We start from the raw sequence: 13,760 nt of genomic DNA, 5'->3' as shown, positions 1-13,760 counted from the left end.
TTATGAGTTAGCTACAAATGTTATCTCTAAGATGTAGGCCAGTTTGTCTCTTATATAATGCTGAGTAGGGGTGGCAGCGCTAATGGTGCATTTTCAGTGACTTTTCAGCACTGCCGATGTGACAATAGCAAGGCCTGTGTAAACTATTATGACAATCCAGTCTTGGAAACTGGATTCCCTGCCCCCCCATCCTCTCTGCACACTGCTATGTGGGCTCCTGCGCTTTAGTTAACTGCTATGCCTCCAAATCAATAGGTCAGGCTGGTCTGAAATAGAGGTGGTCCAATGCTGAACCATTATACTATTGTTCCTGTACAAAACTTCAGCCATACTAGCTGTTCTTCCGGTTCTAGAACTTAATCAGAGGGCAACTAAGTTTAAATGATGCAAGATACACAACGTAAGAGTCATTTATATTAAAATGTCAGTGGAACCGAAGAGCACATAACTTACTGTCCTTGTCCCTTTGGGAGATGGAGAACTTCATAAGCATCATCTATTGACATTGTGGGTGCCTTCTTATCCACCTCCTTCTTCCAAGCATCTAGGGTATCTTTTAAGAGTTTAACCTGGGCAGGGTGGTGGGGGGACAGAAGATTCCAAATGAGTTCTTCTAATGTAACTTCCAGATCTTCCCGGGGTGGGGGTGAGGGAGAGGAAGAGGAAGTGGGAGATAGCTCCTATTACTCAGCCACCTAGGCCCTCCTCTCTATTAGAAAACCTGCAATATAGGAGTTTTATCTCTTATATTTGAAAATTTGAACATACTCCTTTACTTATTTTAATTTCATTGATGCTTTAACAGTAAATTGGTACATCCATTTCACAATAATCTTCATTATCCTCCTTTTTATTCTGATTATATATGCTGGGATCTTTTCTGTGAACCACCCTGAGACTTCCAGGTACAGGGCGGTATATATACTCAATAAAATAAATAAATAAATAAATAAATCTTTCTCTACCTTCTAATTGATTTAGCTGCTGTTCGTCGATCTAGTCCTACTTGGGAGATTTATGAAACTGCTATAATTCTTTAAACAATCTCCAAACAATCTCTTTAAACAATCTTATAAGAGAGGAGTGGGAAAACTTTGGAGATTGTTTAAAGAATTATAACAGTTTCATAAATCTCCCACGTTTCTTATCTTTGCAGTCAACATCACTAACTCCACATATTCTATTAACTTATTCTGCCAATCCTCTTTTGCTGGACTGTTTTTATCCTTCCACATTTGTGCATAGGCTATTCTGGCCGCAGCAGTTGCATAAAGAGCAATATTTAATGCATTCTTAGGTATCTCACCCTCTATCATACCCAAAAAGAACATTTCGGGGTTTTTTTTGGGGGGGGGGAATGTCAACCTCAGCATCTTTTTTATTTCTGTGTATATCATCTCCCAATACCCCTTAGCTTTCTTACATCCCCACCACATTGAACACACTCCTTGTTTAAACTTAACAGGCTTTGAAACTGTATACTTTAAAACAGAACTGTTAAGATCACGGCACACTCAAGATGCCAGTAAAGCTGTCATGGCTCTCACATTTCCCCTTTTTATTTTTCAATTCTGCTTTGCTGCAGATTGAGGAAGAGTGCAAGACATTTGACTTACAGGGTCTTTAATTGGCCAGTCAGGAAACCGAAGTTTATCACAAAGATGCCTGAGGTAATAGATGTTACAAAACAGCTCGTTCTCCAGCTGAGGATAGTTGATTAGTGGTATCGGGCAGTACTGGTAAAGCGCTCTTGTGTTACTTTGAAGACGAGGGGTGAAGTCAGCAAGATGAGCAGCAATCTTCTCTATCATAAGGCGCCTGTGAATTGCAAAAGGCATTTTGAAGCAAACAATCGCTAACGTTCTTCCAGATCACTAAACCATTAAACCTTGTTATCTGTGGCAAGTCACAAAGATATCAGATGAATTTAATTACAGTCAGCAAACTGGGGGGGGGGGAAAGGGGGGGGAATATTGATGGTGGTGGTGGGGAACCCACTTCTTTTGCTGGAAGTGTATAAATCAAATTACCTCATTTCACTGCTCCAAATAGCTTCTGGAGTGTCGAATTCGCCCAAAAAAATTTCAGAAAATTTTTCTGGCTCATAGTTTTCCAAGTAACAAACCATAGCTTCCGGCAGGATGTGCCCAAGAATGCTTCTCTGAACTATATCTTGCCCCTTCATCTAAAAAAAGAAGAAGTTGTCGGGATGTAAGTGTGAAAATGAAATGAACACGCTTTTGCACGTCTTTACCGGTTGCTTTTGTGATAATGGAGGTATTAATTTTCACAAGCCACTATATGCAGCACAACTTGCAGAATCACAGAGTTGGCAGGGAGACCCTGAGGGCCATCTAGTCCAACCCCCTTGAAATATATCAAGAGTTAGGAGCTTCAGGCGCAGAGTCCAAAGGCGGCCCTTCATGCCTCTTTATTCCACCCTCTCCATAGTAAGTAAGTAAGTAAATAAATTTTTATTTATACTCCGCCCTCCCAGGCCAAGACTGGGCTCAGGGCGGCTAACATCAAATACATTAAAACACAATCAAACAACTGATTAAAATACAGCTTAAAAATTAGAATCAGGATAAAATTAAATGACTGCCCATGAATTACTGAAGGAATGGGTTTCCCAAAAATGCCTGTACAGTCAGTTTTGGGTTTGGGAAACCCATTCCTTCATTACAACTATAGGGGTCGGGAAACTCAAGTATTCATCAGGACCAGCTATCCATGCTGGTCCCACATGAGGTGATAAAAGAGCCAAAGGGGTAACTTACAGGGTCCATAGAGGGGAGTCAAACTGGGCCCAGACCGAAGGCCAAGTGGAACAGCTCCGTCTTGCAGGCCCTGTGAAAGGATGTCAAGTCCCGCAGGGTGCTGGTCTCCTGCGATAGAGCGTTCCACCAGGCTGGGGCCAAAGATGAAAAGGCCTTGGCCCTGGTTGAGACCAGTTTAACCTCGAGGCCCAGGACCTCCAAGATATTATTTGTGGACCGTAAGGTCCTCCACGGGGCATACCAGAAGGCGATCCCATAAGTATGAGGGTCCTGGGCTATATAGGCCGCACCAAGCACTGTCTTGGTCTAAAACCCCTACACCCCCAACCCCCAGTACTCTTCCCCGGCTGGAATGTGTCATTGAACCATGAGAATGCCTTTATAGGAGAAGGAAAAGCCTATGACTTTTGCATAGATGGGATACAGTCTGCTATAAAAGCCAAATTCTCTGCATCTGGTCTGCCCACCCCCCCTGGGGTATGTGGGCCCTGCAAGGCTGCCCAGAAGTGAATGGAACGAGCCCGAAGGTTTATTACCCTTGCTGTACAGTGGTACCTCAGGTTACATACGCTTCAGGTTACAGACTCCGCTAACCCAGAAATACTACCTCGGGTTAAGAACTTTGCTTCAGGATGAGAACAGAAATCGTGCTCCAGCGGTGCGGCAGCAGCAGGAGGCCCCATTAGCTAAAGTGGTGCTTCAGGTGAAGAACAGTTTCAGGTTAAGAACGGACCTCCGGAACGAATTAAGTACTTAACCCGAGGTACCACTGTACATGTGTACTCAGCAGTGAGTGAGTACAGCACTGCTGTCTTGGTCTCAAGGAATTTCAACTCCTACAACTTCAAACTGCTCTGCGGCTTGCCTCCACAATCACATTGCAGCACAACTACCAATGCATTTAACGCTTAAGAGTTGTCTCCACATTCATCTCCACCAAAACTTCCTAACGCTAAATTCAGTTACATATTTCCAACTGTTTGGTTAAACATGGTGTAGCTAATAGCGCAACAAACTTTTGTCAATTTGCCTTTTAAAAGGATCCAGCACATTCTGAAGAGAGAGAGTTGTTTCAGATAGCAACAAGACCCCCCCAGACATTTTCTCTGTTTAAATGCTTATACTTAGCGCATACTTGGAATTGACTTGTTTTGTTGAAGCATTGCCAGTTTCTTTTGTAATATTAATTGCTGCTTACCTCTTCAGACTTGAAGGCCTGCTTCGAATGTGTATACTTCAAAAACCTAGAAAATAATTCATATATACTTTTAGCTCAATGGCAGGAGCTCAGAATGCAGGTTAATGGGACTATAAAACTTGCACCTGCCCTCTAACCCCTCTGATTCTTGGGCTCTCACTGGCCATCTAGCACTAAATACAGCCCCTAGGGACTCTCTCTTCATCAAACGACCCCTCACTATCACCATTATACAACGTAGCCTGGTTTCTTTAAGGTGGTCCAGAGATGAAAAGTGTAAAACGATTTTATGACTTAAAATCTCTCAGAAACGAATGCCATATCCTTGCATTCACACTTAGCTGGTGTGAAACTCTATGTTTAAGTAAACATACAACAGATGCTAAACATTTATTGCTTTCACCTTGCAACGGGGAGCACGTTGGAACCGGTATACATCATGATGAAGAAGAATACTCCACTGAGGTAAAGGCGAGGTAACTGTGGGTTGTCTTGCATGATGTAGAAAAGCAATATGGCCACTTTCTCAACAAGAATGGGATCAAAGGTCAGCAGCAGCTGCAATGCAAAAAACAACAACTTAACATGGTTTTACACTGTGCATTTCAGATCAGGGCTACTGCTCCCAATCAAAGCTCCAATATTTCTTCTCTTTTCAAAAAGCAAAATATGCTGAAAAGCAAGCCATCTAAATCTTGACGACCAGACTGCAGATCAGCTTACCTGAATGATGTGAGGAAGGCAAGTGCTGTCAGAAAGGAGCCTCTTCACTCTGGGCAAAGGCCTTATAATGGCATTATCCTGGTCTCTGAAAGGGAAGAAGTTTCCCTAATCAGCGTTTGAAGTGCACAATGGCCAGCTGGTAAAGTACTTAATTCGTTCCAGAGGTCCGTACTTAACCTGAAACTGTTCTTAACCTGAGGCACCACTTTAGCTAATGGGGCATCCTGCTGCGCCGCTGGAGCACGATTTCGGTACTCATCCTGAAGCAAAGTTCTTAACCCGAGGTACTATTTCTGAGTTAGCAGAGTCTGTAACCTGAAGCGTATGTAACCTGAAGCGTATGCAACCCGAGGTACCACTGTACTGTAAAACAGGATTACCCTCAAAGTGGTTGATACAGACCTCCTCAGGTCGATGGAACTGTGTAGGGGGTGAATAAAGGCTATGGGTGTTTGCGTGAAAAGAAAACCACAGAACTGTAGAGTTGGTAAGGACCCCAAGGATCTTCTAGTCCAACCCCCCACCTTCCCAACTCCCCCCCCCAACTTCTTTGTTTACACCTTACCTACTGGGGAAATAGCTACACATTGTGACAAGCATGTTGAGGATAAGTGTAGCAAGGTCCGTCTCATTCAACACAGCTTGCCCAGTGGCAAGTAGACACCATTTCAGCTGAGGGATAACTTGCAGCGGACGCCATCCATCCATGCCCTGGGCCCAGCACCTGGTTTTGGAAGTCAATACCCCTTTGGTCCACAGTTCCTGCATCTATGTTAGGAATGGATTGCCACAGAGAAAACAGAAAGCCATAATGCAGTTGTCTCTTTTAAACTATGTCTTTAGGAAGTTGTGCTGAAGGCACTTTCGTTCCGACACTACCATACCCTTTAAACAACCTATCCCTAGATATCATATCAAGGCACCAGAATTTTAGCAAACCTAAGAACTTTTGACCCAACCAAAATGGGCAATCAAACAGGTTATGGATCCGCTGAGGCCACAAATGGAAGACATTTCCAATGCAAATAGTGCCAAATTACTACGAGGACTAAGTTTTTAAAAAGCAGTTGCTAGCAAATGTGCAGTACAAAAAAACCCCCAAAGCCAGTCAGGAAGAAATGGTAACATCCATTTGGCACAACCTGCCAGCCATTCTTTGTCAAATTCTCCCAGTTCTGCAGACCCAAATGAAGGGATTAATAGGAGGTGCCCCACCTTTAGGGAATTGTCAACCAAGAAGTGGGACATTTCCCCTCCAAAGCAAACCATACAAACCACACAGCATGTGCTGGCTCTGAAATTATACCTGTTAATTGTGGAAGCTGAAATTCCCAAGAACAACAATGACCAAATGAGATATATCTATAAGCACATCCTTTCCTCAAGTGTTACGGGGCATGCTGTAACACAGCCTTTCTCAACCTGCTCTGAAACTCCCTGATCATTGGCCACGTTGGATGGGACTGATGGAGCGAGAGCCCCAAATATTTGAGGGTCACCAGAGTGAGGAAGGTTGCTCGAACAACGTTGTGCTTTTTGTGTTCGTTACCTTTGACTCAAAAGGCGCAACCGCCACTTGAAAAGTTACCTCGTTCAAGCTGTAAGGACCACTCCTCTCTTTGTCTGCATTGCCAAAGTACCACTCTTTTTCACTCTCTCTCTTCATATCAGGTGATGCTTCAATTACATTGCTCTTAAAAATGAAAAACAACAACCCCATTTAGAGTCAGAAACAACACACATATGAACTACTTTCACAGCACTAAATGCTTCGATTTGAAGCTTATTTCATAGAAACTACAATATGGCTAAGGAGTTTTTTAATAACCCACTCCTAAATTATATACATGGAAGGAAAAGAAATTAAAAAGATGTCCTACTTGCAACGGCACGGTTGCCCGACTTGTGTGCAGATGGGCAAGAGTAAGGAGGTCCACAAGGATCCGAATGCCATTTGAATCCATGAGCTCCTTGACATTTTTCTGCAAGAAAGGGAAAACAACGGTCACGTGTGTTTAATTATAACATAAGATAACAAGATTATGTGATTTAGTTAAGCATAATCCATTAACTTCATGCTACACAATTACCCAGGCAGGCTACTTAATGACACTAATACACACAAATACATAAACTGATGTACAAACAAATACGTCAGAACCTTTAAAATTAGCACACACTTATAAAAATCACAGATACAGTGGTGCCTCGCAAGACGAAATTACCGTAAATTTCGCTCCATAACACGCAGATTTTTCCTCCTAGAAAGTAAGGGGAAATGTCTGTGCGTGTTATGGAGCGAATGCCTACAGATGGCGGGGGAATCTGCTGCAGTCGTGAGCAGTCCGTGGCTCGCTTTGAAACAGCAAAGCGGGTGTAAGCGGCTCCTGTCAGCTAGCGGAGCCGGGGAGGAGGGAGAAAAGCAGAGCGGGAGTTGACTGCTTTAAAACAACCCCGTGCTCTCTGTCCCTGCCTGCAGTTTTTTGCTGTCCGATTTTGGATTAGGCACTGTAGGGGCTGTGTGTGTGTGTGTGTGTGTGCGTGTGCTTGAGCTATCCTTCTCCTCCTCCTGCTTCCCCTTCACTCTCCCGACGTTAGAATCCACACTCTGTGTGTCTGTGTGTGCGTGAGGGCTGCTTCTCCTCTTGCTTCCCCTTCACTCTCCCGACGTTAGAATCCACACTCTGTGTGTCTGTGTGTGCGTGAGGGCTGCTTCTCCTCTTGCTTCCCCTTCACTCTCCCGACGTTAGAATCCACACTCTGTGTGTCTGTGTGTGCGTGAGGGCTGCTTCTCCTCTTGCTTCCCCTTCACTCTCCCGACGTTAGAATCCACACTCTGTGTGTCTGTGTGTGCGTGAGGGCTGCTTCTCCTCTTGCTTCCCCTTCACTCTCCCCACGTTAGAATCCACACTCTGTGTCTCTCTCTGTGTGTGATTTGCTTCCCATTCACTCTTCCTGCGATTTTAGAATCCACACTGTGTGTCTCTCTGTGTGTGAGGGCTCCTTTTCCTCTTGCTTCCCATTCACTCCCCCAGCGCCCCTGCGACTTTAGAATTGACACTCTGTGTGTCTGTGTGTGTGTGAGGGATCGTTCTCCTTCTCTTGCTTCCCATTCACTCCCCCAGCGCCCCTTCGACTTCCAGCGCCCTGCAACTTTAGGGCCAGTTCTCTCTCTCTCTCTCTCTCTCTCTCTCTCTCTCTCTCTGTGTGTGTGTGTGTGTGTTGACCTCACTGTGCTTGTTGGGGGAGAGTGTTGGTCGCACTTTTTCTTGATTTGTCTCAGTGGTTACTATCGTGGTTTCCTTGCTGGGGAGGAGGGAGAGATGCAGAGCCTGCTTGTTCTAAAGGAGCAAAGCCGGAGAGGAGCCTCTCCTGCATTATTAGCAGCACCCTTCTCCACACCCCCCCACGTGTGCTCCTTGTCCCTTGAGTGCTTTTCCTTCCCTCCCCACTTAAAACGTGGTTACAAAGCACGGATCCACATGGATCCTCAGGATTTTTGCACTGGGTCACCCCAAATTCACCATCAGATCACATAGCATGTCCATGGCTACAGCCTGCACAAGAAACACACACGCACCCACTGTTTCATGGGGCCGCAATGGGGCAAAAACGTGGTTACAAAGCATGGACCCACATGGATCCTCAGGATTTTTGCATTGGGCTACCCCAAACTCACCGTCAGATCACATGTCTGTGGCCACAGCATGAACCACAAAAATCATACATCCACTGTTTTGTTTAGAATATTTTTTTCTTGTTTTCCTCCTCTAAAAACTACGTGCGTGTTATGGTCAGGTGCGTGTTATAGAGCGAAAAATACGGTAATCCGTTCCTTGAGTCTCTTCGTCTAGCGGTTTTTTCGTCTTGCGAAGCAACCCTATTAGCGGCTTAACGCTATTAGCGGTTTAGCGGCTATTAAAGGCTTAGCGGCTATTAAAGGCTTAGCGGATTAGCGGCTAAAAGGCTATTAGCGGCTTAGAAAAAGGGGGGGGGGAGCGGGGAAAAAGCGGAACACTCGCAAGACGTTTTCGTCTTGCAAAGCAAGCCCATGGGGAAAATCGTCTTGCGAAGCAGCTCAAAAACGGAAAACCCTTTCGTCTAGCGGGTTTTCCGTCTTGCGAGGCATTCGTCTTGCGGGGCACCACTGTATATTCTAAGAGCCATAGCTATCAATTTTAATGGGGACGACCCTTGATGTCTATTTTTATCTTATTCCTTAATACAAGAATAATTTTTTTTTAAGGATTTGGGACTTTTAACTGAGCCTATCTTTAAAAGATCAGGACAGGTAAAATAAAAAACACACATATGAACTGTGCTTGTCCATGAAGCATCTAAAATATTTTCTTAAAGCCAGTGGACTGACAGCTGGGGTAGCGCAGTCAGTAGAGCATGAGATTTTTAATTTCAGGGTCAGGGTTGGAGCCCCACGCTGGGCAAATGATTCCTGCATTGCAGAGGGGTGGACTAATAGCAAATAGCAAATAAATAATTGGTGAGACTTTTATAGGCCTTTCTGTTTAATATTAGTGATTCAAAGGGTAACAAACTAGAGTGGCTTATGATTTTCCAACCAAAAGTATCGTATCCTTTGTGAGATAAGGAAAATGTTGGGTGGAAGTGAAGTTACAGGGAATCAGGCAGAGGGCCTTCTCGACAGTGGCACCCTCCCATCAGATGTCAAGGAGATAAAGAACTACACAACTTTTAGAAGATATCTGAAGGAAGCCTGTATTGGGAAGTTTTTAATGTTTGACATTTTATAAATTTTTACATTTTGCTAGATGCTGCCCAGAGCGGCTGCATAAACCCAGCCAGATGGGCAGGGTATAAATAATAAAATTATTCTTATTATTATCTCCTTGTAAGACATATAATATCATCTCAGCAATTCAATATATCTAATGACATGGTTATTAATCAAAATTGTAATATCTCCTCCAGTGCCATAACACAAATGCAAGAGAGTGGCAAGATGTTTGGAGGAGGCATGAACATGAAATTTATTACAGTCAGAGACCAGCTTGTGAAACACAAATGGAACTACAATCCCAATAGCAAAACAAACATTTAAAACAATATAAAACAATGGATTTGAGAAGGAGGCATTTATGAGCACCCCAAGCTACAATAAATACTGCTGTGCGTGTATTTAAATTTATTAAAAATTGCACAATTTATGCAGAAATGGGAGGTTGCTCACCTTGTTGAGAATCAGCTTGTTAAGGAACACTATCAATCGGTCCCGCTCAAGTCTATCAGTGCACTAGAGAAAAATACAAAACATTTTTAAATAGGAAAAAGTCTGAGAAATGTGCTTCAATGTTATCATTTGTTTATTTATTTATTTAAGATGAAATATGCTGCTATATTGAAAGTGCAATTATCCTCTTATCTCCAAGATCTGTAAGCAAAACTAAACACTCATCTATTGTCATACTATCAGTGCTAGAAAGTGATCTACTAAAATGTGGATATACAAAAGCAGAGCAGATCTACAGCTGAAACCAGAACTGAAGCAACCGTAGGGATTGCTCTCAAAAATGTACCATTTTAGCTCCTTTATTTTACTGCTCGCAAGTCTAAAGTGTAACCGTCAAAAAAGGATCAACACAGATGTGCCGCTTGACCAGGCAGAACACGAAAAGCTAGTTGTCATTTTTTATACTTAAAAGTTTACATGGTTTGTTTAGCTTCCTTAAAAGTTGAAGGTGCAAATGCTACAGTTAATCACATCCACTCTAAAGTAACTCAGAAAGGTTCAGCAAATTATAAAATTCTCAAAATAAGTATTTTTTTTAAAAAAAACTTTATTCAAGTACAAGTCTGAAGGACAAACCATAGGTCACTGACCATGTTCAGAAGTAGCATTATTGTGAACAAGCCTAGTTTTCTCCCAGACTCTCCCACAAGAATCTTTTGCTGAAGTTTGGCTTCAACACTAACTATGGTTTTAAAGCATAGCGTTATAGCGCAAACCCCAATTCAGACCAAAAAGAGAGAGTCAGAGTTCAGCAGGAGTTTCTGAAACTCCCCCAAGTTATGTAGGAGCGGGGAGAAACAGGTCAACCTCAGAGGAAGCTAGAATTAAACCATGACATCTCACCAGAGCAATCACAGTGGCGTGTGGTGAATTTTTTTGTAGGGGAACAGTTAGGGCAAGAAACACCAGCTTGTAAGGGCAATTTTGGGGGTGTGTGGGGCTGATGTCACGCCTGTGAGCATTGCACCTTCCTCCCTAAGTCAGGCAGAAGCTTCCTGGGGTTTGGGAACGAGGCACCATGGGAACAATTAGGGGACTAGTCTAGTCCTCTTAGTCCAATGGCCACATGGCATTGTTAACTGAAATTCCAAAAAACAAACTTCAATATGCCTGCTCTGCTCTCCCAAATTGTATGCAGTAATTTAAAAAATGCTTACCCTCTCCAACATCCCTATAATATATTTAGTGTCGCTAAACGGGCCAATCTCCTCGTGGCATCTTCCATAAACAATGGCCAAGGCTTGCAAACAGAGGCATTTCATACTTATTTTAGGAGTGAGCAGGAAACGGTGATACAACTCATTGAAAAATTCATACCTGTAGGAAGAAAAAGGTAGAACAAAAGGTTTATTATGCAGAAAATTAAGATTTCAGAGGGAATATTAAGATAATAGTAACTCACGATTTCTTTATCGCTCCACTGTCTTCACTTTCATCTTCTTCCAACAGCAATCTCAAGTAATAATCCCCTATTTTGATTTCATCCGAGAGGCATTCATACTTCACCTTTTGAAGAGAAAAATAAGATACAGGAAGTGAGCAAAAGTTCCTGACATAATTGCTAAGGAATCAAGGTTGTGTGGTGGGAACATAACTTTTGAATGAAGTTCCAGAATCAACAAACTGGTCAGTTATAATACTCTATTTTACATTTTAGTTTGTAAGCTAAAACATACAATGAAGAAAAACCCACCATACATATATGAACCTCATCAACAGAGAGAGAATGGATTGTGTTTGTATGTGCCAGAAGATTAGCTTAAAATACTCAGTTTAAGATATTCAAGATAAGCTTTTCTGAAACACCTACGTATCAGGCAGTTTTCTACACCTGATAATAAATATGAGGTATTATTTGACTAAAATAGTCTGATTGATTTAAAACTTTGCTTTAAAAGAGGACCCCAATTAACTGCATAAAAAATATTATTTGTAAATAAAGAGTATAAATGACAAACACCATCTTAGAAGCGGTGCATCCCTCGTACACAAAAAAGGGAAGGGGGAGAGCTGTTATATCAGGGTGCTTGCTATGACACAGCCACAACATCTAAAAGCAAAGTGTATGTTTTCTTCCTTTAGAACTGTTGCTCTTTTTGTCAGTTTAAATGAAATCATCAAAAGACTAGGGCTGCAATCCTATCTGGGAGTAAAGGTAAAGAACCCCTGGACAGTTAAGTCCAGTTGAATTCAACTATGGGGTGTGGCGCTCATCTCGCTTTCAGGCCGAGGGAGCTGGCGTTTGTCTGCAGACATCTTTTTCGTGTCATGTGGCCAGCATGATTACATTGTTCCTGGTGCAACGGGACACCGTGACGGAAGCTAGAGCGCATGGAAACACTGCTTACTGCTGCAGTAATTTATTATTATTATTATTATTATTATTATTATTATTATTATTATTATCTGGGCAGAATGATGGGGGTGGAGACGCACCTTCAGATATACTGGGCCGAGGCTGTAGTACCAATTTATCTACTTGTGGTAGCATGCTTTCGAACTGTAGCTGGGACAAAGCAATGGGAGCTCACCCCATTGCGTGGATTTGAACTGCTGACCTTACGATTGGCAAGCCCAAGAGGCTCAGTGGTTTAGACTGCAGAGCCACTTGCGTAAGCTCCACTGAACTGAAAAGGTCTTGTTTCAGATTAGAAATGCTCAAGTAAAATTAGAGCAACGACAAAATAAAATCAGTAAGATGAACTGATAAAATTTCTTTGCTATAATGACAGTCCCAGTAATTACTGTAAGCAGGAACTGTGCGGATATAAAATTTTCATTATGTAAAGGTCACTGAACTGTATAAAGCTATTTCTTTTTTTCTTTCATATAATTTTTATAAAATTTTCTGTTTTACAATTTAAAATACTCATTTTACATCCTTAAGGTATCAATGACTCATCTTCTTCTTTCCATGGTTCATTTTACATATCATAAATCCCTGCATATTTTACATAAACTATACCATTCAGTATTCCATTACTGCATCCATCCAAACTTATTTACACTGTTGAATTTATCTCAATGCTGCCAGCGTTTTCAGCTGTACACAATTATTTCCCATATATTCAATAATTTTTTTTTAATCTTCTGTAAACGTATGTTCTTCTTGTTCTCTTATTCTACATGTTAAGTCTGCAAGCTGAGCAAGGTCCCAACCAAAGAAGAATGGCAACTTAAGTTGACAGAATCTGCAGACTATATAAAGCTATTTCAAACTGAAGCTTGCTTTTTATTCTAGCATCTGTAAGTAACAGCACACGTATCCAGGTATCAATACAGGGATGTTCAAAATCAACGATGACTTTACATGAAACACAAGCGCTGTGTAAAGGCGTACCTCAAATTCATGGTGATTCCAGGAGATGACATTAGCACTGCCAAGTTCTCTGTCGATCTGAAATGCCCGCATCTCAGACTCCAGGGTATCTCTTAGTTCTTCCCGCGTTTTGAAATTCCAAATCAAATTGGATCTAGCATGATCTTGGAGAAATCTTAGTACAGAAACACATGGGAAGCAGATTGTGTTAGCATTTAACTACATGTTATGGGGGGGGGAGTAAGTTTCTGAATTTAAAGCACCTACCCACTGGTAACAGTACTGGAAAGTATCAAACTGGCAACCGTGACTCACCAAGGACTAAACTAATATGTACTAGGTAGTATATTCTGCTACATATATCTACAGATCTGAAAACTGCTCAGCAATTAGCATTCAAACTAGCCAGTGTCAGCATCGCCCTTGAGCCAGTGTCACCAACTAGACTCATCCACTCCAGCCCCGACTGGGCTA

The 13,760-nt window shown here is 42.3% G+C and overlaps 1 protein-coding gene across 3 annotated transcripts in view; it reads right to left on the bottom strand.

Annotated features, from left to right (window-relative positions):
* Positions 1 to 13,760, bottom strand: part of DNAJC13 (DnaJ heat shock protein family (Hsp40) member C13) — a 63,179-nt gene that overhangs the window by 19,561 nt on the left and 29,858 nt on the right. For all 3 annotated transcript variants that reach the window (XR_014517653.1, XM_083467748.1, XM_083467749.1), the window contains 13 exons: positions 13,308 to 13,461; positions 11,370 to 11,473; positions 11,125 to 11,284; positions 9,908 to 9,970; positions 6,582 to 6,683; positions 6,290 to 6,394; positions 5,267 to 5,469; positions 4,702 to 4,786; positions 4,382 to 4,536; positions 3,979 to 4,024; positions 2,031 to 2,185; positions 1,617 to 1,818; positions 454 to 569 (listed from right to left, as the gene is read on the bottom strand). Coding sequence is in view for 2 of the 3 variants with exons in the window: in XM_083467748.1 (XP_083323874.1) it covers positions 454 to 569; positions 1,617 to 1,818; positions 2,031 to 2,185; positions 3,979 to 4,024; positions 4,382 to 4,536; positions 4,702 to 4,786; positions 5,267 to 5,469; positions 6,290 to 6,394; positions 6,582 to 6,683; positions 9,908 to 9,970; positions 11,125 to 11,284; positions 11,370 to 11,473; positions 13,308 to 13,461 (1,650 nt within the window). In the remaining variant the exon portion in view is untranslated. The remainder of the gene's footprint in view (positions 1 to 453; positions 570 to 1,616; positions 1,819 to 2,030; positions 2,186 to 3,978; positions 4,025 to 4,381; positions 4,537 to 4,701; positions 4,787 to 5,266; positions 5,470 to 6,289; positions 6,395 to 6,581; positions 6,684 to 9,907; positions 9,971 to 11,124; positions 11,285 to 11,369; positions 11,474 to 13,307; positions 13,462 to 13,760) is intronic.

The sequence above is a fragment of the Podarcis liolepis genome (assembly GCF_965112155.1).
Source record: "Podarcis liolepis genome assembly, chromosome: 12".
Lineage (NCBI taxonomy): Eukaryota > Metazoa > Chordata > Lepidosauria > Squamata > Lacertidae > Podarcis > Podarcis liolepis.
Note: the sequence above shows the minus strand (reverse complement) of the source record. Positions and strands in the feature narration are given on the sequence as shown.